The sequence below is a fragment of the Balaenoptera ricei genome, chromosome X (assembly GCF_028023285.1).
Source record: "Balaenoptera ricei isolate mBalRic1 chromosome X, mBalRic1.hap2, whole genome shotgun sequence".
In the NCBI taxonomy this organism is placed as follows: Eukaryota; Metazoa; Chordata; class Mammalia; order Artiodactyla; family Balaenopteridae; genus Balaenoptera; species Balaenoptera ricei.
The window spans coordinates 48,130,883-48,156,511 of NC_082660.1; the positions used below are offsets into that span (position 1 = coordinate 48,130,883).

General features: G+C 41.5%; 1 protein-coding gene and 1 non-coding gene across 7 annotated transcripts in view; one reads left to right on the forward strand and one right to left on the reverse strand.

The window, feature by feature from the left end:
• The window catches only part of PHF8 (PHD finger protein 8), an 87,770-nt gene extending 71,365 nt beyond the window's left edge, over positions 1-16,405 (reverse strand). The window contains exons 1-2 of one of the 6 annotated variants that reach the window (XM_059910600.1): positions 16,319-16,405; positions 13,981-14,172 (exon numbers count right to left, since the gene is read on the reverse strand). In XM_059910600.1, coding sequence (XP_059766583.1) covers positions 13,981-14,078 — 98 coding nt within the window. In that variant the 5' untranslated portion in view covers positions 14,079-14,172; positions 16,319-16,405. Of the gene's footprint in view, positions 1-13,980; positions 14,173-15,084; positions 15,926-16,318 lie in introns of those variants that run through there. The other 5 variants (XM_059910597.1, XM_059910596.1, XM_059910598.1 and 2 more) reach the window with 5 other exon arrangements.
• A 1,300-nt stretch (positions 16,406-17,705) lies between these two features.
• Positions 17,706-17,808, forward strand: LOC132358031 (U6 spliceosomal RNA). Its single transcript, XR_009500393.1, has one exon. It is a non-coding gene; the product is annotated as a U6 spliceosomal RNA (small nuclear RNA).
• Positions 17,809-25,629: the final 7,821 nt, after the last annotated feature.

The window sequence follows — 25,629 nt, forward strand, 5'->3', positions numbered from 1 at the left end:
CAGGCCACTATTATCTCTAACTGGGATTACTGTCCTGTCCTCCTAACTGGGCTCCTATCCTCTACTCTGTCCTCAACCAAATGGCCCTCCACACTGCAGCCAAAGTGATCTTTTTAAAATGTAAATTTGATCCTGTCAACCCTTGTTCGAAACCCCTCACATGCTTCCTATTTTTCTTAAGGTAAAGTATAAACTTATCATGGCCTAAAAGACCCCACCTCTTGCCCTTCACACATAGCATCGGCTATAAAATTTGTGGGGCTGGTGCAAATGAAAATCAGGGGCCCCCAGTTGACAAAGAAAAGCTATTTCCTCTCTTCCATGATCTCGCTCAACTTGCCATGGGGCTTTTTATTTGTTAATTACTGTCATGTTCCCTTGGGCATGGGGATACTCAAGGGGCAAGCGCAGGCCCTCACAGGCACTCAGGGGCCACGCGCTATGACTTAGTGTGCAGGGTGCATGCACCTGACCCTGACTCTCCAGCACCTGCACCCAGGCCCAGCAACCCAGGCAGCCAGTCGAGAATCCGTTCAGGGAGGCAGCAAGAGGTAGGACCACAGGTGAGCTAAAGCTCTAGGTCCCCAGGACAAACTCCACTGTCCCCTTGAACCTCACATACAAAACACAAATTCAAAGGTAAAATTATTAAGAATTTCAAGACTACAACCACAGAGCATTAAACTTCAAGCATGGGCATGGGGCCCCCTTCCAAATATGAGGCTGTGTGTGACTACAGCAGTCACACACCCATGAAGCCAGCCCTGCTCTAAAACCCAGCTCGACTCTCAGTGCCATGCTCTTTCTGGTCTCTGGGACTCATCACACATGGCTCCCTGTGCCTAGAACATTCCTTCCCTTCCTCTTCCCTACTGCCATGCCTCGCCCCCCTAACTATCCATATTTCAGCATTCACCCTGCAGACTTGCAACTGCCCATTTACTTGCTATCTGCCCCTACTACATACAGCAGACAGCATCTCTTGTTCACCCCAAGTCCTCACCTTATCCATCTCCCAGTCTTGCTTTATTTATTATTCAACCCAATTCATTGGGCTAGATAATATCTCACATCAGGAAGGCATATGGATGAAAATCAGGCTTCTGGCTGCACTGTCTCAATAATTATTACCTGGACCAAGGTTCCTAAATGCTGTTTTGCTTCCTTAGTAAAGAGGACAATTATCACAGCGCCAGGTCTCAAGATTAAGATGAATTATCCCCAACATGTGCCACAGAACCTGGCACATGGTAGGCACTCAGTATTTGGATGTTAGTGGGTGCATAAATTCAATAAATATTGACTGAAAATAGCTACTGCCCTCATGGAGTGGACATTCTAGAGGGGGAGACAGGTGGTACCAAAACAGTTTCATAAGCACTATAGTAAATAAAGCATATTTACTTTATTTATAAAGTAAATAAAGCAGGGTAAGGGGGTGGTGAGTAAATTTGAAGCCTGCATAAAAGGAGTTGAGGAGAAAAGTGAACTGTGAATATATTATCACACATATATTAACACATCTAATCTCTACAACAAATCAGGGCGTTCTGTACAGCATTTAGAGGCACAGAGTTTAAAAGTGCAGACTTGGGAGCCAAACTGCCTGGGTTTAAATCTCACCTCTGCCACTTACTAGCTGTGTGAACTTAGGCAATTTACTTAACCTTGCTGTGCCTCAGTTTCTGCATCTATAAAAGAAGAATATTAATAGTATTCCACCTCATAGAGTTGTTAGGCTTAAATGAAGTAAAGTAGGTAAAGAACTGAGAGTACTTGGGACAAAGTATTAGCTATCATCATTATTAATATTATTCTAATTTAACAGATAAGAAATCTGAGTGGTTAAGGAACTTGTTGGTCATTACAAAACTAATAAATAGCAGAGCAGGATAAAAATCCAGATCCATCTGACTCCACTATACCACTACAAAACATAACTAGAATATAATGTGGGGTTATTAGTAGAGTCAAGTGCTACGAGAACACAAAAGTGGGCATTCAATCCTTCCAGGGATGTGGAACTGAGGTGGGGGCTGAGGGCTGGAGAAGCTTGAGAGGTGACAAGATTGCCCAGGATCCTGTCTAGCTTCTTATCTGCTCAACTTCTGCTCTCTGAGGATTCCCAAAGAGCCAGGTCCTGTCACCACCTGTGCCTTGGAAAAACAATGTCTTCATTCATCAATAAAGAGGAAAAAGAACATATTTTACCTTTCTTCATTATTCAAAAAATATCAGAAAATCCAAGTCAATTTCTAGTTTCCTGCAACACCTTGATCAGGCCAAGCACAATGTATAAAAACAGGGATGACCCATCCCGAGATGCTGAGGCACCCACCATTCGCACCAGTGGCACCCCTGCCTCCAAGCACATAGGACTTGGAGGAGTACAAAGGACACTGAGCAAGTTTCAGCGCACCAGGGATGTTTCTTTTTGTTCTACCCAGTCCCTGGCACATAAGTTTGCCAATAACAGGCTTCACTAAATGCTGGATGCACCAACAGAATCACTCCATGTGCACTGACATGCAGGCAAACAGGCTGTAATCTCTATCTCCCAAAAAACCCAACCAAACAAAAAATCCTCTTGTGACCCCTTCTGTCACTGCCCCGTTACTCTATTCCCCTGTATACCAAAACTCCTCAAGACGGAGTCATCCTTGAGTCCTTTCACAACCCCAATCCAATCTGTCAGCAAATCCTGTATCAATATATATTCAAAATCCAACCACTTCTCATCACCACTGACTCCAGTCCAAGTCACCATTGCCTAATTAGACCAGTGTTTCTCAAATATTAGGGCACATCAGAAACACCTGGAGGGCTTGTTAAGACAGATTCCTAGGCCTCACCTCCAGAGATCCTGATTTGGTAGATCTGGGGTGGGGCCCAGAAACGTGCATTTCTAACAAGGTTGTGGGTGATGCTGATGCTGCTGGTGCAGGGACCACATTTTAAGAAATAATGATCTACAGTGATCCCCAAACTCTCCCTGCTTCATCCCATACTCACCTTGAGTCTGTCCTCACAACAGCCAAAGCCTAAACCAGATCACAACTCTCCTTTGCTCAAAATCCTTCTATGGCTCCCATCCTATCTGGAGTGAAAACCAAGTTCTTACAATGGCCCATAGGACCCTATACCTGTGGTTCTCAAACTTTAGTGTGCATCAGAATCACCTGGAAGGCTTGTTAAACCATAGATTCCTGGGCCCCACCTCCAGAGTTTCAGATTTGGTAGGTCTGGGGTAGGACAATGGAATTTGCCTAACCAGTTCCCAGGTGATGCTGATCCTGCTGGTCCTACTTGGAGAACCACTGCCCTACATGCTTTGCACCCCCACCCCCACCCCCCAGCCCCTATCATCAGCTGCTACTACTCTCCCCTCACTCTGTCTAATAACATTGGTCCCTTTGCTATAACTGGAATGGTAACATGTCAGGTGTGCTCCCCACTCAGTGATGCCTCTGTTTCCAAAAGCAGATTTTCATTTAGCTCCCATAACTCAGTCCTGGGCATCATGCCTATCAGACCTTCTGATCTGAATTTTCATAATACTCCTCTTGGATACTGACCACCCATCCTTTGGTACATGTTTGCTATCCCAAATTTCTTCTAAGTGGGTTGGGGCAAAAATTATGCTACCCCACTGGTGAAGGAATTCTGATTCCTTCTGTTGTTCTGTATTCCGATTGTGGTGGTTACATGAATCTACAAGTGTGATAAAATTGTATAGAACTAAATACACATACACACACACAAATGAGTGCGTGTAAAACTGGTGAACTTGAAATAAGATTGGTGGATTGTACCAAGGTCAGTTTCTTGGTTTTGATATTGTACTGTAGTTATATAAGATATCACCATGGGGGAAACTGGGTAAAGGTACAAAGGCCCTCCACATACATTTTTTGCAACTTCCTATGAATCTATAATTATTAAAAAATAAAATTTATTTTTTAAAAATATGTCACTCCAAGAGACATCCTGTGAGCCCTGACAGAGCAGGCTATCCTTCTGATACTTCTAACTCCACACCCTATAAGACCTTCTCCAGGGCAGGGATTCTGCAGCCCATACATTGTATCATAGTAAACCCTGAATATGAATGCTAGGCCTTCTCTTCCTTTTGCTACACACTCCTAAAGCTGTGTAGCAGCTGCTTCAGCTGCTTCAAAAAGAGTGATGTCCATTTTAACCTGATTTCACTTTGAACAAAAATGTGGAGTGTGTGTGAGTTTATAAGCCTGATTTTCTCTATCTCCCACAACACCTTGAAAATGGCTTAACCTGAACAGTGCTTTATACTATCTATAGTATATCCTATAGCAAGAGTCCAAGGGACCCAGGTTTGACTTGTGGTTGAGCAACTAACTGGCTGTGTAGCTTTGAGCAAGCTATTTAGCCTCATGAGAGAAAATAATAGCTCCAAAGAGCTATTTTAAAGATTAATTGGTCACTTCTGGTTCTGGAATAATGGAGTAAACACACTTCTCCTTATTATTCCCACTAAATACAGCTGAAAATCTTGGACCTTAAAAAAAAAAGGTAAGATGATTCTGAAAGATGGAGAGAAGGCAGCCTGACTAGATGACAGCAGGATCTGAGGTAGTGAGTGCCAACAGAGAGCAACTGGGGGAACCTGGACTTCCACTCCTACCTGGCAGTAAAGAAGTAGTACCCCCTTCCCCTGCCACTGAAGTGCAGTGTCTGAAGAGGCCCGCAAAAACATAAGATATAATAATATCCAGAATCTCATAATACCCAAAATATTCAAGATATAATGAAAATAATCACTCATCATATCAAGAACAAGAAAAATCACAACTTGAATGAGCAAAGAAAATCAATCTCAACAGTGAGATGACACAGATGTTGGAATTATCGGATAAGGATTTTAAAGGAGCAACCACAAAAATGCTTCAAAAAACAATTACAAACATGGCTGAAACAAATGAATAAATAAAAAGTGTTAGCAAAAAATAGAATCTCTGCAAAGAAATAGAAGATACAGAAAAGAACCAATGGCACTTCTAGAAAAAACTATAGCAACTTAAATGAAAACTCACTGCATGGGCTCAATAGCAGAATGTAGACAACAGAGAAAAAAAAATAGTAAACCTGAAGATAGAACAATAGAAATTATCCAATCTGAACAACAGAAAGAAAATAGACTGAACTACGAACAACTATAAGTCAACAAATTGGACAACCTAGAAGAAATAGATAAATTCTTAGAAATATACAACCTGCCAAGACTGAATTGGGAAGACATAGAAAATTTGAAGAGACCAGTTACTAGTAAGGAGATTGAATCGGTAATAAAAAAAAAAAAAAACACCCAACGAAGAGAAACCTAGGACCAGATGGCTTCACTGGTGAATTTTACCAAACATTTAAAGAAGAATTACCACCAATTTTTCCCAAACTCTTTAAAAAATCAAAGAGAAGGGAACACTCCAGAACTCATTTTATGAGGCCAGCATTACCCTGATACCAAAGCCAGATAAGGACACTACAAGAAAAGAAAACTACAGGCCAATATCCCTGATGAATACACATGGAAAAATTCTCAATAAAACACTAGCAAACTGAATTCAGCAGCACACTAAAGGGAACATTTCCCATGATCAAATGGGATTTATCCTTGAAACACAAAGCTGGTTCAACATAAGCAAATCAATAAAGGTGATACATCACATTAATAGAATGAAAGAAAAAAGTGATCTCAAAAGAAGATGCAGAAAAAACATCTGACAAAATTCAGCACTGATTCATGATTTAAAAAAACACTCAATGGGGTACAGAAGAAATGCACCTCAACATAATAAAGGCCATATATGACAAGCCTAGAGCTAACATCAGACTCAATGGTGAATGGTTGAAAGCTTTTCCTCTAAGATCAGGAACAAGACAAGGGTGCCCACTCTCACCACTTCTATTCAACAGAGTACTGGAAATCCCAGCCAGAGAAATCAGTCAAGGGGAAAAAAAGGCATCAGAATTGACAAGGAAGAAGGAAGAAGGAAAATTATCTCTATTTGCAGGTGACATGATTTTATATATAGAAAATCCTAAAAATTCCATCCAAAAACTGTTAGAGCTAATCAATGAATTCTGTAAAGTTGCAGGATAAAAAATTAACATGCAAAAATCAGTAGCATTTCTATATACTAAAAACACATTGTCTAAAAAAGAAATAAAGAAAACAATCCCATTTACAATAGTGTCAAAAACTATAAAATATTTAGGAATAAATTTAACCAAGAAGGTGAAAGATCTCTACACTGAAAACTACAAGACATCAATGAAAGAAATTGAAGAAAACACAAAGAAATGGAAAGATATCCTGTGTTCATGGATTGGAAGAATCAATACTGTTAAAATGTCCACACTGCCCAAAGCCATCTATAGATTCAAAACAATCCTTATGAAGATTCCAACAGTATTTTTTTTACAAAAGTAGAAAAAACAATCTTCAAATTCATATGGAATCACAAAGGACCCAGAATAGCCAAAGCAATCCTGATAAAGAAGAAGAAAGTGGGAAACATCATATTTCCTGATTTCAAACTGTATTATAAAGCTATAGTAATCAAAACAGTATGGTACTGGCATAAAAACAGACACATAGACCAATGGAACAGTATCGAGAACCCAGAAATAAACCCATGCATACACAGTCAAATAATATTTGACAAGGGAGCCAAGAATACTCAGTGGAGAAAAGACAGTCTCTTCAGTGAATGGTGCTGGGAAAATTGGATATTCACATGTAAAAGAATGAAAATAGACCCCTGACTTACACCACTCACAAAAATTAACTCGAAATGGATTAAAGAGTTAAATGTAAGACCTGAAACCATGAAACTTCTAGAAGAAAACATAGGAAAAAAGCTCCTTAACATGCATCTTGGCAATGATTTTTTGGATATGACATCTAAAGCACAAAGTGACAAAATCAAAAATAAATAAAAAATTTAGTTTGACCACATCAAACTAAAAAGTTTCTGCACAGCAAAAAAAAAAAGAAAGAAGAAATCATCAAAATAAAAAGGTAACCTATGGAATAGGAGAATATACTTGCCAATCATATGTTAAATAAGGGGTTAATATTCAAAAAAAATGAAGAACTCATACAGCCCAATAGCAAAAAAAAAAAAATCTGCTTATAAAGTGGGCAGAGTAACTGAATAGGTATTTTTACAAAGAAGACATACAAATGGCCAACAGGTACATGAAAAGGTGCTCAACATCACTAGTCAACAAGGAGATGCAAACCTAAACCACAATGAGATATCATCTCACACCCGTTATAACGGCTTATCAAAAAGACAAGGGATAACAAATGTTGGTGAGGACATGGAGAAAAGAGAACCTTTGTGCACTGCTGGGATTGCAAACTGGTGCAGCCACTTACAGTATGGAAGTTCCTCAAAAAATTAAAAATATAACTATCATATGATCCAGCAATTCCACTTCTAGGTATCTATCTGAAAGAAACAAAAACTATGTTAAAGAGATATCTGCACCTCCATGTCCACTGCAGACTTATTTATAATAACTGAATCATGGAAACAACCTAAATATCCAACAACAGATGAATGGATAAAAAAATGTAATACATGTATATATAAATACACCACACACACACACACACACACACACACACACACACACACACACACAAAGTGGAGTACTATTCAGTCATAAAAAAAGAAGAAAATCCTGCCATTTGCAACAACACGGACAGCTCTTGAAGGCATTATGCTAAGTGAAATAAGTCAGACAAAGACAAATATTCTATGATCTCACTTATATGTGAAATCTTAAAAAACAAAACCCAAACTCATAGAAAAAGTGAGATTTGTGGTTACCCTCCAGAGGTGGGTGTGGGGTGGGAGAAGTGGATGAAGGTGGTCAAAAGGTACAAACCTCCAGTTATAAGATATTTAAGTACTGAGGATGTAATGTACAACATGATGACTACTGCTGTATAGTATATTTGAAAATTGCTAAGAGTAAATCCTAAAACTTCTTGTCACAAGCAAAAACACTTATTTTTCTTTCTTTCTCTCTTATTTGTACCTATATGGGATGATGGATGTTAACTGAACTTATTGTGGTAATCATTTCACAATATATGTATATGTAATTCAAGTCATTATACTCTATACCTTAAACTTAAACAGTACTATATGTCAATTATATCTCAATAAAACTGAAGGAAAATAGATTGAAAAAAATGAACAGTGCTTCAGCAACAAAGAAACCCACACTGAGAAACAGCAATAATCAGGGAATTCCCTGGCGGTCCAGTGGTTAGGACTCAGCGCTTTCATTGCTGTGGCCCAGGTTCAATCCCTGGTCGGGGAACTAAGATCCCACAAGCCATGCAGTGTGGCCAAAAAAAATAGCATAATCAAAATCCTGAACACAAAAGATAAAGGAAAGATCTTGAGATCAGTGAGAAAAATGACATTTCCCAAAGGAAAACACCAATTTAAATGACACAGGATCTCTCATCAGAAACCATGGCGGCCAAAAGGAAGTAGCACAAATTTTCAAGGACTGAAAGAACTGGAAACACAGAATCTGATATCAAATGAAAAGACCCTTCAGGAATTCAAGGGGGAATCAAGACATTCTCATATGAAGGAAAACTAAGAGTATTTGTTGCCAGTAGACCAATTCTAAAAGCATGGTTAAAGGAAGTCCTTTAAACAGAAAGGAAATGATAAAAGAAGGACTCTTAGGAACACTAGGAAGTAAGTGAGAACAAGGGAAAGAGTGAAAATATGGGTACATACAATATACTTTCCTTCTCCTCTTGAGTTTTCTAAATCATGTTTGAGAGTTGAAGCAAAAATTGTAACACTATATGATACGGTTCTCAATGTATGTAGGTGAAATATTTAAGATAATTATAGCAGGGGAGCATAAAGGAATTTAAAGGGAAGTAAGGTTTCTACTCTTCACTCAAACCGGTAAAATGTCAATACCAGTTGATTATGGTAAGTTATGTATGTATTATGTCAATGCCTAGAACAAGCATTGACAAAGCTATACAAAGAGATACACTCAAAAACATTATAGATAAATCAAAATGGAATTCTTGAAAAGATTTAAGTAACCCAAAGGAAGGCAGGAGAAAGAAAACAGAATGAACAGAGGGAACAAACAGAAAACAAAAAAATAAAATGACTAACTTATGCCCTAACATATAGATAACTGCATTAGGTATATATGGTCAAAATATACCAATTAAAAGAAATTGGCAGAGTGGACAAAAATAATTCTGAACTATATGCTGTCTACGAGAAACTCACTTCATATATAATGACATCAGTTGAAAGTAAAGGGATAGAAAAAGATACCAGGCAACCTTTAATCAAAAGAAAGCAGGAGTGGCTATATTAATGGCTATATTAATATCCTATAAAGTGGACTTCCATGCAAAGAAAATTACCAGAGACAGAGAAGGACATTACATAATAATTAAAGGGTCAATCCACCAAGACACAGCAATCCTAAATGCATCTGCATTCAAACAACAAAGCTGCAAGATGTGAGGCAAATGATAGAACTGAAAGGAAGAATTTAAAAATTGACAATTATAGCTGGACACTTCAACACCTCCTTCTCAACAACGGACTGAACAACTATACAGAAAATCAGCAAAGAGAGGAGAATTCAGCAACACCATCAACCAACAGGAGTAAATCAACATTTACAGAAAACTCCTCCCAACATCAGCAGGATATACATTCTTTTCAAGTGACCATGGAACATTTACCAAGACAGACCGTATCCTGGGCCATAAAACAAACCCCAGTAAATTTAAAGGAACTGAAATTGTATAGAGTATATTCTGACTGCTATGGAAACAAACCAGAAATCAATAACAGAATGATAACAGGAAAATCTGCAAACACTTGGAAAGTAAACAACATACTTCTATATAATTCATAGGTCAAATGTGAAGTCTCTAAGCAAATTAAAAATTATATTGAACTACATGAAAAAGAAAACATATCAAAATTTGTGGGACACAGCTAAATCAGTACTAAGAAGGAAACCAATAGCACTAAATGCTTATATTAGAATACAGGAAAAGTCTCAAATCAATAAACTAAGCTCCCACCTCAAGACATTAAGAGGAGCAAAATGAACCCAAAGCAAGCAGAAGGAAGGTAATAATAAAGTGCAGAAACCAGTGAAATTGAAAACAGAAAGACAACAGGGAAATTCAATGAAACAAAAAGCTTCCTCTTTGAAAAGATCAATAAAACTGACAAATCTCTAGCAAGTCTGACAAAGAAAAAAAGAGAGAAGAGACAAATTTTCAATATCAGGAATGAAATGAGATATCACCACAGAGCCAGCCTGCAGACATCAAAAGGATAATAAGGGAATACTATGAACAATTCTACACACTTAAATTTGACAACTTAGAAGAAATAGATCAATGCCTTAGAAAGCACAAACTACCACAACATATCCAATATAAAATAGATAATTTAAATAGTCCTATAACTATTAAATGAACTGAATTCATAATTTTAAAATTCCAAAAAAAGGTTAAAGATAATTAAGCAAAGTGTTTAGCATAGTGACTAGCAGACTAGCTAGTGCTCAATAAACAAGGCCCACTACCATTTTATTTAAATCATCACAACCACTCTTGGGGAAATTGAGGCTTCACAGAGATGAAATCCTTTGCTAAAAAGCAACAGAGTCAGAATTTGAACCCAGATCTGAAGCCAGTGCCATTTCCTCTAGAGTTTAGAGTCCACACCACAGCCACCACCTTGGGGATATGCCAACCAATACTTCCTTTATAGATAGGAAAACTGTAGAGGAGTGAGGTTTTGCCAGAGCCCCAGACATCAATAAATGCTTGCCAACTAACTTCCTCCACCAGTGTACAGCAATGTTTCTCAAAAGTTAGGGTACATCAGAATCTACCTGTTTGTTAAAATATAGATTGCCAGGTCCCAACCCAAGAATTTGCATTTTTAACAAATTCCCAGATAATGAACCACATTTTGAGAACAACAGCATACAGTAATGATATGTTAGCCCACCCATCCCCCAATATCAGAAGCTGTCACACTCTACAGAAAGGGAAGGAACTGAGACAGAATAATGCTCTAAATCAGTGGTTCTGAGAGTGGCCTCCGCTCACATACTGAATCAGAAACCCTGCAAGTGGAGCCTACCTATCTCATCTTTTAAGAGGTCTTCCAAGTGATTCTGATACACCCTAAAGTTTGAGAACCACTGCTCTACAAGTCAAAATGCTCTTCAAAACCCAGCCCTTTACAATAGAGGAATGGAGCTATACCATTTTTTCCCACTTTTGAGAACCAGGGCTCTGAAGCCAGATAATTCTAAGTTCAAATCCAGACTCAGAAAGTAACTTAACCTCCATGAGTTCCAGATTCTCACCAGCAAAATGGAATAGTCACCTTCCTTGCTATAACCTTACCAGGAAGCAACATGGCATTACTAATCCCCAACTGGACTTTAAGAAATCTGGCCTATGGAAGTCATTAGAGATGTGAACAGATTTATATCATCTATAGGCATTTGTGGGCTTAACTATTGTGAACAACCGTGAAAAGTCCACAATATTTAGTAATTTTCAATTATGCTAAAGTACAGACTTAACTAGAGCACTATGAGCCTGTGTGTGTGTGTGTGTGTGTGTGTGTGCGCGTGCGCACGCAATGCACTGAGTAAGCAAGAACAGCCACCCACCAAGGACCTGATTCTCAGCTGGCTTCCTTATTCTCTGGCAGCCCATAGAGAAAAAGCATGATAAGAGATAAAAGCTTGGTCTCTTTCACAGGAAAAACAATTAAGGCAGTTAACTTATGTCAGGGTGTGCACAGAAACACAGGACTCACCACAGAAATGTGATTAAGGAGGGGCCTGGCCCATAAATTCATTTCCATATTTGTAAATTTGGAATTCTTAAAGGCCTCAGCGGTGTTCCTCGTAAATGTCAAGTCCCTACTATGCAAAGATGTTCACCGCAATGTTTTTTTGTTTCAACAAGCACCCAAATAAAAATGCAAAACATTTCCAGAACCCCCAAAATTTCCCTCACATCATAGTATTATTTATAATATAAAAAAGTAGAAATAACCTAAGTATCCAACCTCAGAGGAAATGACCAAGTAACTGATGATACAGATATATGATGGGATATCAGAAATCAGATCAATATTTAAGGACCTTAACTTTATAATGTTAAGTAGGAATAAAAATCACGTTACAAAATGGTACTTATAATACAATCCCATGTTGTAAAATATATGTTTATATTCTAAGTCAAATGATGGGAGTTAATGCAACAAAAAAGTTAAACAGTAGATTGTCCTGGATAGTAGGCTCACGGATGATTTTTATTTCCTTCTTTATTCTTTTTCTGTATGTTCTACAATGAGCATGTCTCACTTACATAGTCAGGGGAAATTTTTTATTATTATTTAAAAAAGAAATACCTAACTTTCAGGCTTGGATGTGGATTAGATCAGATAAATGTATGCCAAGTCTCTGTCATGGGGCCTGGCACACAGTAAGCACTCAGGAAGCATTCATTCCTATTTCCTGTTCCCAGACTGAAGAGTTAGGGTCTCTGTATTGTGGGTAGGAGTTCACTTTCCAGGTTTAAACCTACACAATCCAAAGCAAGGGCCACAGGCAATAGCTTTTTTCAAGACAACTCATTCATTTGTTCATTCAAAAATGTACTCAGAATCTATTATATGTTTAGCATTCAACTAGGTTCTGAGGATACCAAACATGAAAAGCTGACATCTCTGCCCTCAGGCAGCTCTTGCTAATGAGTGACACAGACGTATTTATAACTATGATATGATGAAATAATCACTTTCAATAAGGATGTACACAAAGTGCCATGGGAACATGACACACAGTAATACTCAACAAAGATCAGCTGAATATGAATTTGGACGTGCTACACAGGGCAGTCCCTGCTAAGAGCAGAATTTTAGCAGCACCAACACCTTCAGTTTGGTCTTGGGTGTGATAGCAGGAACAGCTCCTTTGGAAGGGACTAATGACAACTGAAAATTCTAGAATCTAACAACATGCAACAGGAGGAGGGCGCCATACACTGTTTTGTTGTACTCTAATGTACAAATCCTTCTCATGGTTTTCTTTGCAGAGCTGGGATATAAGTCCCAATAATGGGATAATATTACAGGTTTATTCCACACACTAACCTCTCTGGAATCCTGGGTGACAGGTGCTTATGTGCACACATGTTTAGCTGGAGGGAATTCATTAGTGGTTTTACTCCTACTGTTTTACCCAACATCGCCTCTGCTTAATTCAATTTAGCTGGATGGTTCTGCAGATAAATACTATAGAAATAAAATACTGTCGCATTTCTGCCTCCATTTACTGAGTGCATGCAAAATGCTTTAAGTAAACAGGAAGGATGTATTAGATATACTCCATGGGTGAAAACAAAGAGGCTCAGAGAGGCAAAGCAACTTGCCCAAGGTCACTCTGATAGTAAGTTGCAAAACCACAACTCAAATCCATGTTTGTTGGACTCAAATATCTCAAAAATGCAGTACTGTCTCCCCCAAAGCCAGCATCTGAGGCAAAACAAAACTGCCAGAATACAAAAATGATACATTCTTTGTGGCTGGAGACAAAGTATTTTTCTAAGGGAAAAAACCAAAGAAACAGAAGAAGGGTGCAAAGAAGAAATACATATGGGAAAAGAAAAAAGAGGAGAAACCAGAGGCCAATGTCAGCTAGGCCCTAGTCTGCAAGGAAGGATGTAAGAACCTGGGTCTGGGAGATGGGTTGGTGTTAACTGTCTGCAAGAGAGGGGAAATAAGTTTCTGAGCAGGAACCTGAACCAGAGTTGAGAAAGGAGCAAGCGAGTGAGCACCTGGTCACTACACCCTGTCCAGCGTGCCCTGCCCTCCTTACCTGCCATGAAACCAGTCCTGGCACATGTCACACTCGATCATGAAGCGGGTGACATCGTAAGGCAGCCGACAGAGGCAATACACCGGTACCGAGGCCATCTTCGCCCGGCCTTGGAGTGTTCTGCGGTGCGCCAGGTTCTCAGCGTCAAAAGGTAGCGGGGAGGCGGCAGCACGCGTTCTCTCTGGACGAAGGCTGGGCACAAACAACACCTTTTACAGAGTGAAATCAGGTCCCTCAGCTCACAAATGGGCAGTTACCGCTGCTGGGATGCAACACAGCTGGTGCGGCTGTAGGGGGCAATCGGAGAAAGTCCACCGGCCGCCAGAATTTCTTTAACAAATAAAGAACGGCGCTCTGCCGTCGAGGCTTTTTTTCCCTCCTTACCTCCTTCAGCCCCCAGGGTCAGTGATAACTTCTTTCCGGGTTTCAGGGAAAGATCTGATGCCTTTTCAGGAAGGTTCTTTAATCCCTCACTGCACCTTCTCCTTGTTAGCAACCTTGTTTCCCAGGGCTCTCAATATTTATTATGACACAAAGCATAGCCTAGAGGATGAGGCTGGGGGTACCTCAAAAAAAGCCACTTCTCTCACCCCCAAAATAGACGCAACTAGAGAGAGATGAGGGATCCTGGGAAGTCCTCAGATTACTCGACAATTACCTCGATGTCTTCAGCAACGAGGCAGACAAGACTAGGCGCCCAACTCAAATCACAGTTCTGGGGTTCTGTTGTGAGAGTTTAAATGATCCGCTCCTTCACTCTCAAAATCATTCCATCCCCCACCAATCGGGAGTCTCATCACCCCAACAACTGAAATAAATCTCAACCTCAAAACTGATCAGCTCACCCTCTACTTCAAAGACGACAGGGTTCTTATTGCACCCCCAAAACTCGAAAGGATAGCTTCAAAACCCCTTAAACTGACTAGAATTTCCTCACACTCCTGCAACCAAGCCAGGATTTTCCTCCCACAGCTCTGAAACTGGCAGGTATCTCCTCACAGACCCCTCAAACTGACCAAGACTCCCCTGTCCCCCAAAACTGACAGGGATCTCGTCACAGATCCCAAGAGTGACAGGAATATCCTTGCAGCCCCCGAAACTTACGAGAATCTCTTCACGCCTCCCAAACTGACAGGAACCTCCTCACACCCCAAACCTGACAAGAACGTATTCGGTCCGGAACCCTACAGGGACCGCCTCATCCGCAAAGCCGCAGGGATTCCTCACGCCCGCAGAGCTCAGTCCCACCGAAGCGCCGGCGGCCGGGCTCGCTCCGGAGCTGCTCAGCGCCTCGCTCAGCGGAGGTTTGGCCGGCAGTTCCGGCCCCACAGGCGGCGCGCACCGAATTCTGGGATCGTCACGGCAAGGCGGCGAACCTCTCTCGCCTTAGTTTCGAGCCACCCGCTGGGTCGCGCGGCCCTGGCCGCCCGGCGGTGCTTCAGGGCAGCTTTCTCCACAGCTCTGCCCCGGGCCCGGCCGTTAGGGCCTACTGGAGCCCGCGGCTCGGGCCTAGTCCGGCGGCCGCCTGACGAACAGGCAAGCGGCGGCGTCGCTGGGCCGGCAGGAGATTGCCGCGAGCAAACCAACGAGGAAGGAGATGAACCGGCGGCCCGGTTGGAGAAAAATAGTCCGAAAAATCGCCGGGAGAAGCCCGGTGGCGGTGATAGGCAATTCAGGCTAGTCAATAAAGTTTATTCAAAACAACGAGGAAGTTGAGGCGGAGAGGGGAGGAGAAATACGGGGTAAACAGCTACCATGTTGAGAGTGGCGGTGCCGCCGCGGGGAGGCGACCCGACCGCCATCTTATGAAGGCCGGACACGCGAGGTAACCGCGGCACAGGCGGGGAAGGGCGGGCCCCGGGTCCCGCGTGACGCCATCGGGGGCGGAGCGTCACCTTGAGAAAGGGGGCGGGGCTCGGCCACCTTTGGACCCGGTCGACTCCCCAGGTACCCAATCGACGCTGAGAACCCGGAACCGAAAGGCGGGGAGGCCGCCATCTTAGGCGAGGCAGGCGCTTGGCTCCATTTTGAGTGGGGCCAGAGCCTTCCCCGCCTTCCCCCTACTCCGGGCGAGCAGGGAGTTAAGCACCACCCCCCCCCACCCAACATCACTGACACACTGTCACTCACTCTCTCCCCTGCTCCCCAGACACACACACCCTACACACACACACACATACACACACCCTCCCCTCACACACACACTCCCTCCCCTCCTCCCCCCAGCTTTTTCCTCTTAACGAGAGGAGGTGAACTCTGTGACTGTGCTCCGCAAACTTAATAGGTGGCGGCGGCGGGGCGGGCCTTTGGCCCGGGTGGAGGCGGGGCGAGTACTCACAGAGGTTCCCGTTCATTGAGCACCTTCAGATGGCCGGCCTCTTTCAGACGGTCTCCGGGTCGTTTACTCTTCACCCTGCAAGGGAAGCTCTGTTATTATCCCAGAGTGAGGACACGCGCTTAGGGAAGCCAAGTGGCTTAAGTTTCAGAGCCAGGAAGTTGTTGAACCTTGCAACCTCTACTACCACCCCCCCCTCCCCCCGCGTCCTGCCCTCGGTCCCTCGATCGTAATTCCTCCGTAAATCCTCTGTCCCCAGCTCCCTCTGAAATCTCTCTTCTTTGACCCCACCCCAGTTCAGTTTAGTTCAGTTCAGATACAGTTCAAGGATTTCCATGCACCTGTCCCACGATTTTCTGACTACAGCCTGAGGGTGGGGTGGGAGAAGAGGTTGAATGAGTGGAACTCCACACACATGCTTCAAGGTGGCGCTGGTTTTCTCAGACATTCTAGAATATTCTCTAGAAATACTCTTACTATTTCATTTTCTTAGGGTCCAACTGCTTTAGAAAAGGAAATGTGTGTGTGCACACCAGTTTCCTAAGTGATGGTGGGTTAGGCCCTGGGGATACAATGATGAAAAAGAGGAACTCTGCGGTGGGAGATTGCCAGCCAGTGCAGGAGACAAGCTTGCAGGTAAACAGTTGGAATATAGCATCTAGTAAGTACACAGATACCTCTTGCAAAGTGCAGAATGAGGCTAAGAAAGTGCCTCAGAAGCTGCTTGCTGCTGTCAAGGAAGATTTCAGAGAGACTTGGAGGGTATATAAAAGTTCACTAAATTAACAAGAACATTGTATATAAAGGATTATCATGTACAGATGCATGGATGCACAATAGGAAAACATCTACAAAAAGAAGTTGAATATTAGATTTTATCCTGTAAGCAATAAGAAACTACTGTAGGTTTTTGAGCAAAAGCAACAGAGTCACATTTGTGGCTTAGCCAGAGAACAATCCAGGTTTAGTGGGACCTGAAACTTGTACAGTTTGTGAGGTAGGATTTCATTAAGAAAAGAATATAGACTTGTGAATACAAAATTATGTTCAAAGGTAGACAGTATTTCTAGAAGTCATTCCTATACCTGGGTAATAACTATAAATAGAAGCGGTACAAACATATAAATGTCCCCACTAAACCCAAACTAAATGTATCCCGCAAATCAACTTCCACTTAGATGGATCTCAAAAATGTCTGAGGCAGCTCCAGCACCACCTAATACAAGGAAAATGTGACCAGGAAAACTCTCAGTGGAAAGGGACAGCAATTTTAACCAATTGTGGTTTAAATATATTTTGCAAACTTTATAAAACATATGACCATGTGACCACATGGCAAGTGACAAACCCTGCAGCTTAAGCTTTCTTAGCTTCACAAGAAGGCAGGAGGGTGTTCGCTTCAGCAGCACATATATTAACATTGAAAAGACAGAAGATTAGCATGGCCCCTGTACAAGTTTGACATGCAAATTTATGAAGCATTCCATAATAAATGAGAGAAAAAGGGGAGAGGCAGAGAGGAGGAGGCAGTCGCATTAGTCATGAAAAAAAGATGAGGCCTGAATCAGGATAGTTGCAGCAGGGGTAAAAAAATGATCAGATAAGTGGGATATTTTGGAGGTTGAATAGGCCGGGCTAGGAGACTAATTGAAAGTAGTGGGTGAATGAGTGAAAGGAGTGTGAGTTTGTTTCTAGGTTGGGTGTCATTTCTGGATGATGGTGCCATCGACTGAGCCAGGGTACACAGAAGAAAAAGCAGGTTTCGTGGGGAAGAAGAGACTAAGTTCAGTGTGGAGTATGTTGAGTTAAGGTGTATGTGGAACATTAATTCAGTCACCCAACAATTCTTTGTTGAGCATCTACTATGCACTAGGCACTACAGTGAGGATGTAGCAGTAACCCAGAGGCACTAGGTGTGAGGATGTAGCAGTAACCCAGATAAGGTCCTGGCCTTCATAGTGCTAATATTCTTCATGGGGATCAGTCAATAATCAAAACAAATACAATTTCATTCATATATTTATTGAGCATCTACTATATACAAGGTACTGTTCTAGGCACTGGGGATTCAGACAAGGTCCCTGCCCTCCTGTGATTCACATTCCAGAGAGGGAGACAGACAATAAAGTGAGTCAAATAAGAGAATTTCAAACTGCAGTGAGTGCTATGATGAAAATAAAACAAGTTATGAGACAGAGAAAGATTTGAATAGATGGTAGTCTATTTTAGACAGTCAAGGAAGGCCTCTTAGAGAAGCTGGCATATGAGTGGAAGACCTGAATAACAGGAAGAGCTGGCCAGGGACAGGGTAGGAGGAATAAAAAGTACAAAGTCCCTAATTTGGTGGTGGGGGCCAGTTCAGGGCACTCTCTCAGTAATACCTCCTGAGTATTTATTTATGATGGACTGGGTGGGGTATGGGTGGGGTTTTGGGGTGGCATCTCCAGACATGAGTAAGAGACCCTGTGTATACCCTTAAGGAGTATACAGTCTAATGAGGGAAGCAAGGTTCAATGAACAATAAATAACAGGCTGAAAAAGGTCAAACCCTAAGTGCTACCTAGAGGTATGAACAACATGTGTAGGAACAAAAAGGTAGCCACAATTAGTTCAAACATATTCAGTGAGTGTGTCAGGAAAGGCTTCACAGGAGGTGGCATTTGACCCAGGTACAGTGGTACCCACCCCTAAAAGTTCTTCCCCAGTGATATTGGGTAGTAGAGTTGGGGGGTAAAGGATAACGGGGAAGGCAAAGCTGTCAGGGGGCTGAATCCGAGGCAGTTAGATTTGCTGACAAAGGAACTCACACTGCCATGGATGGGAGGCAGCCATCTGTTGCCCTGGAAATATGTGCTCTAGTTGTGTCTCACATCAGTGCGTGATCTGAACTGGCCGCCATAGTACAAGGCTGCCCTGGAAACTTTCTTCCTCTACCCCACCTCCACTTAACAGCTGTAAACATTTACTTTTAATTACATAGGCAATAGCATATGCATTTCCATTGTAAATAAACATCCAAACAGGCTGAAGATGCCCCTGACCACCACTCAATCCCTGCTTACTTTCCTAGAGGGAACCTCAGCGAGCTCTTTTCCGATTCATCTCTCTGCATATAAGTACATATAACTGTTGAGAGGAAAAATGATGAGGGCCAAAGTGGACTATAAAATACATGAAGAAAAATGGCGAAAAATGAGAAAACATTACATGAGGAAGAACAGACTTGCTCCAAAACGGACTTGAAAGTACAAAGACAGTGAAAACAAAAGACAAAATAATGACAAATAACATTATCTGAGAAGTTACTGTGCGCTAAGCACTGTTCTAACCTCTTCACATGCATTAACTCACTCAATCCTTACAGCCACCCTATGAGGTAGGTACTAGTACTATCCCCATGAGGTAGGTACTAGTACTATCCCCATTTTATGGATGGGAAGCTGAGTGTAGAGACTTTAAACCACCTGCTCGAGGCCACATAGCTAGTATGTGTGCAAGCTGGGGTTCCTGGCAATACAGGGCCAGACTCCAGGCTCTTCACCACTCCTTGTGTGAATCTAACAGCAACTGGTAGCTCTAAGATCCATGTCATAGGGAAAGGTGATCGACAGTTCTTTGCATAATTTGAATCACAGAAGCAAAATATGGTTTACATTCACTTGGAATAAAAACTAGCAGGATGCTCCCCCAGGTGCCAAACTAGGTAGCTGAGAACACCAACCCACTCCTCCAGCGCCAGCTTTAGTGGTGTGCCACCTGTACAGAGCTCTGCTCCCAGAAAGGATTTCAGGCTTGATTTAATGCTCTCCTGTCATTGTCTTGACATTCTTAATAATGTTATCTTTGAACCTGTGTCTTGTAAGTATAGTCCAGTGTGACAATGGAGCATACACATGAGCAGAAGAGATACACTGGGTGGCAGTGAGCAGAGCCTGTGGGCATGGCAGGTGATGTGCATGCTGAGCAGTTGGCCAGGCCGCCTGGCATATACAAGCACATCTGGGGCAGTCTGGGGCACCATGGGGCCCAGAGTCGGGGGGTTGGGGGACATTGGGCCAGTGACAATGGTGGCAGGAGTAGCATAAGCAGCAGCAGCAGCAGAGGTGGCAGTAGCCATAGCCCTGAGAGAAAGGACAGCCTCTGCATGGGGGCAGTGATGGGACCTGTGGTGAGAGGCAATCTTGCCCTTCTGTCAACAGAGCCTGTCCCTGCAGCATGTGCACAAATATTAACTCTGGCCTGAGCACTGGGACAGGAACTGCTGGCACTCAGACAGTAAACTTTGTCAGTAAATTATTACAAAATTAAAAAGTACTCACGGACATTGAAGTAAAGTACATCACTGGGGGTTATTAGAATTCTTTGAGGAGTTTTACAGCAGTCCCCAGGCTTTTTGGCACCAGGGACCGCTTTCGTGGAAAACAATTTTTCCATGGAGGGTGCCGGGGGGGGGGGGGGGGCGGGAATGGTTCAGGTGGTAATGCGAGTGATGAGGAGCGGCAGATGAAGCTTCGCTCTCTCGGCCGCAGCTCATTTCCTGCTGTGCGGCCCGGTGGTTGGGGACCCCTGGTTTAGAATAGCTCATTTTGAAAACTAGTGCAAAATTGCAAAGCAAATATCCACAGGTTAGGAAATGGAAATTAAATTTAAAGATCATCGAAGTAGACACAGATGAAGGCTTTGGATGAACCAATTATTAATGAGGAAGACAATTTAAAAGTGTTTTCCTTATAATTGAAGATATAGTGGTAGAATGCACAAAAAGGTGTTTTGAATTATAAATAAATAATGAAGCCATTTTTATTCCTTGTATGACCTTGTCTTAGTCTGTTCAGGCTGCTATAACAAAATTGCCATAGACTGGGTGGCTAATGAACAGATTTATTTCTTAAGGTTCTGGAGGCTGGGAGGTTCAAAATCAAGGTGCTGGCACATTCAGTGTCTGGTGAGAGCCCACTTTCTGGTTCATAGATGGTGATCTTCTTGCTGTGTGGGGGAAAGGGTGAAGGAGCTCTTTGGGGGCTCTTTTATAAGGGCACTAATCTCATTTATGAGAGCCCCACCCTCAAGACCTAATCACCTACCAAAGGCCCCACCTCCTAGTACCATCACGTTGTGGGGGTTAGGATTTCAACATGACTTTGGGGGGCGGGGACACAAGCATTCAGTCTATAGCATACCTCCACAAGTTACAGGAAGTGTCAGAGGAAACGTTAAATGCCATTGTATAAATTTATATTTAAAATTAGATTCAGACTTAGACAAAACTGATCTGTATGAAGAGTTAAATCTTTTTAGAAACATTGTTCTACAAGAATCATCAGATCTAGATGTATGAAAATTTGTATTTTGAAATAATTTATCAGGAATCTATCCCAATGTTGCCACAGCCTACAACAAACAGTGCCAGTAACAGTTGCATCAGTAGAAAGCTCCTTCTCAAAATGAAAAGTTATCAAACATTTGCAATCTTGACTGATGTTACCTTCAATCATACTGGTTCAAAACAAGGTTGCTAAAAATATAGATTTGATGATTAAATAATTGAATTTGCAGAAAAGTGAGCCAGAAAAATCTTATGATCAATCAAGGTATCATATTAATAACGTTATTATTTATTATATAAATTATGACCAAAATATTGTTCTGCAATTTGTAAGTTTATGTTGTTATTCATGTATCACTATTATCCCTATTATGTTATATAAGTAATAAAATATTTATAAAGAAAAAAACATTTTATTTTAGTGCCTTTAACTGCATTTCCCACCTCTCCCCTGGCTTTTGAACAAGGAACCCTCCATTTTCACTTTGCACTGGGCCCTACAAATTATGTAGCAGGCTCCCACTCCTGCTGGATGGTAATTGTGAGATGATTTGAAGGGACTGTAGCCACTCAAACAGCCTTACTGCTCTAAACAAACTCCTTTCCACTGGGAGTAGGGGATGAGGGTGGGTAGAGACAAGCTTACAACACAGAAAAATGGAGGTTAGTGTGGATATCTATCATTTTCACGTGAACAGGATCATACTGTCCATATCATTTGGCCAATTACTTTCTTCACTTGGCAACATCTTGGAGATCTTTCTGCAAGGAAAATCAACCTTGTTCTTTTTTGAATTCCTGTTCAGGGAATTCCATAATTTGGATGGGTCTTGATTTATTTCTCCACTCCCCTGATGGATATTTAAAGTGGTTTTATTTTTCAGTAATACAGAGCTTCAGTGAACATACCAGTAGGGGCCTCCTTGTGTACAGGTGGACACCCACAAGTGAGTTGCTGGGCCACTTTCAATCTTAATTACATACTGCCAAATTGCCTTTCAAAAGCATTGTGCCAGTTTTCACTCCCATCAGCAGTGTATTTTCACATTTCCTAAGACTCTGACCTTTAAACTGTTTGCCAATCTGATGGAGAAAAAAAATGGTAACTCGTGTTTGTTTTTAACTCTGCATTTTCCCTCACTAGTGCAGTTGAATGTCTTTTTATATGATGTTTATTGGCCCATCCTCTGTGAACTTTTTGTAACCTTTGCCTAGTTTTTCTTACAGGTTTGTTTGTTTTCTCCATATTAAGTTGTAGGAGTCATTTATATTTCTGGATATTAACCCTTTGTCTATTATATATATTGCTGATATTTTCCCACAGTATGTAACATGTTTATGGTTTGTGTTAGCATACAGGAGTTATCATACAGAATGTTTGTATAGCCACTTGATATATTTACACCAATCTTTTCTTCTATGGCTTTTCTTTTTTGTTTATTGTTTTGGAAGACCTTTTTTATACAAGGCAACAACCATATTATCTTTTTTTCTCATTCTGTCATAGTGCTTTCCATTTAGGTCTTTAACCTACCTTAAACTCATTTCCTTCTCAAGTTTTGCATTTCTCCTATCTGGAACTCTTTTCCCCCAGATCTTCCTATGGCTGACACCTTCAGAGTCAGCTCAAATATTACTTCTTCCAAAAGGCCTTCCCTCACCACCTTAACTAAATTAACCACCCTCTCTACATTAAGATGTGCCCTAGTTTGGGACTTCCCTGGTGGTCCAGTGGGTAAGACTCCGCACTCCCAATGCAGGGGGCCCAGGTTCAATCCCTGGTCAGGGAACTAGATCCCGCTTGCATGCCACAACTAAAAAGATCCTGCATGCCGCAACTAAAAAGATCCTGCATGTCACAACGAAGATCCTGCGTGCCTCAACTGAGACCCAATGCAGCCAAAATAAAACAAACAAACAAAAACAAAAAATAGATGTGCCCCAGTTCATTACCTTGATTTATTTTCTTCATAGATCACCTCTTACTGAAGTTACCCAACTTATTTGTTTATACGTTCATGGTCTGTCTCTCCTTAGATTGGAAACTCCATGAAAGTAGGGATTTTGTCTTGTCCCCAGCTTCTAGAATACATTTAGAGTTTATTATAGTGAGTTTGATATGATGTAAGGATAACTTTATTTTTTTCCAAAAGGATAGCTGATTGTCTCAATACCAGGACTTGCTTTTCTAAAGGAGAATTATTACTGAGTCAAGGATGGTTATGATTATTATTCAGTCCAGTGGTTCTCAACCTGTGGTGTATTGGAATCACACTTGGAGATTTTTTTAAAATTTAGATTTAATTTTAATTTAGATATAGATAACAAAGTACCACAAACTGGGTGGCTTAAAACAGAAAGGTATTGTCTCACAGTTCTGGAGGCTAGAAGTGGTATTGGCAGGCCATGCTCACTCTGAAAGCCCTACCAAAGCATCCTTCTTTGTCTCTTTCTAGCTTCTGGTGGTTGCAATCCTTGACATTCCTTGACTTGTAGGTGTATCACTCTGCCTCCATCATCACATGTGTGTGCCTGAATTTCTCTCTTCTTATAAGGACCCCAGTCATTGGGCTAAGGTCCACCCTAATGTAATATGACTTCATTTTAACATACAAAGACCATATTTCCAAGTAAGGTCACAATCACAGGCTCTGGGTGGACATGAATTTTGGGGGGTACACTATTCAACCCAGTACAGAGTGTCACATTTACAAACTCTGCTTTATTAGGTCTGGAGTGGAGGCTCAGCATCCTTAATTTTTAAAAGTTTTACAGACTTGACAAATGATGTCAATGTTCACCTGGAAAGGTGGACATGGGGGAAGGCCCTTTTGAAGCAGAATCTCAATCCCAGATGCCAGTAAAGAAAAATACTGATGAATTTCACTGCATAAAAGTTAAAACTTTGTGAGGCAAAAAAATACCATAAACAAATTCAAAAGATCAGCAAAGCTGGGAAAACATATTTGCATCATATATGATAAAAGGCTAATTTCTTTAATTTATAATGAGTTCAGAAGAATTAACATGAAAGAGACAAAACCCAATAGTAAAATGAGCTAAAGAATAAGCAAGTAATTTGGAGAGAAAGACATACACATATCAATAGAGATTTGAAAAGATGTTCAATCTCATCCATGAGTAAAGGCATATATAAATCAAAACAATAAAATACCATCTTCACCTATCAGATTGAGAAATGTTTAAAGTTTGATTGTACGTAGAGCAAGTGAGGGTATAAAGAAATACTAGATACTTTCATATGCTGTTGGTGGGACTGAAGTTGGTACAACTTTTTTCATTTATAATTTGGCAATATATATCAAAATAGAACACGCACATATTCTTTGAATGTTGTGGGCTTTGCTAGTGCCTCCTCAGCTATCATTTCCCCCTTTTTCCTTCCCAACAATTTGTAGATTTTTATTTGTATATCTCTTCTTCCCACTCATAGCCCATGTATTTTGGGGTAAACAGATCTTACTCCCAGTTCTTCTGACCACAGACATCATTAGTTCAGGGGAGGACTTGTGACCTAAGCAAGCCGATGAGGGAGAACCTTGGGAGTCCTGCTCACTGGGAATGTTGGGTCAGAGTTTTCTCTTCTCTGCTGGACTTAAAGGAAGAGATTCAAAGCCTCCATTGCCACTGGCAGCCATCTCGTGGCCACCTTGGCTAAAGCACTGGTTCTCAGCCTTTAGTGTGCAACATAATCACCTAATCTATTAAAACATAGATTGCTGATCTCTACTCCCAGAGTTTCAGATTCTGCGGGTCTGCAGTAGGAACCAAGAATTTCCTTTTCCAAGAAGTTCCCAGGTGATATTGATGCTGCTGGTCCAGGGACCACACTTGGAAAACCACTTGGATAAAGTAGGGACTGCACAGCAGAGGGACTTAAAGAAACTGGGTAGCTCTAGCTCACCCTACCGCTGGAGTTGTGTTTTGTTACTTGTAACCAAAAGCGCCCTAACCAATATACTCAGCA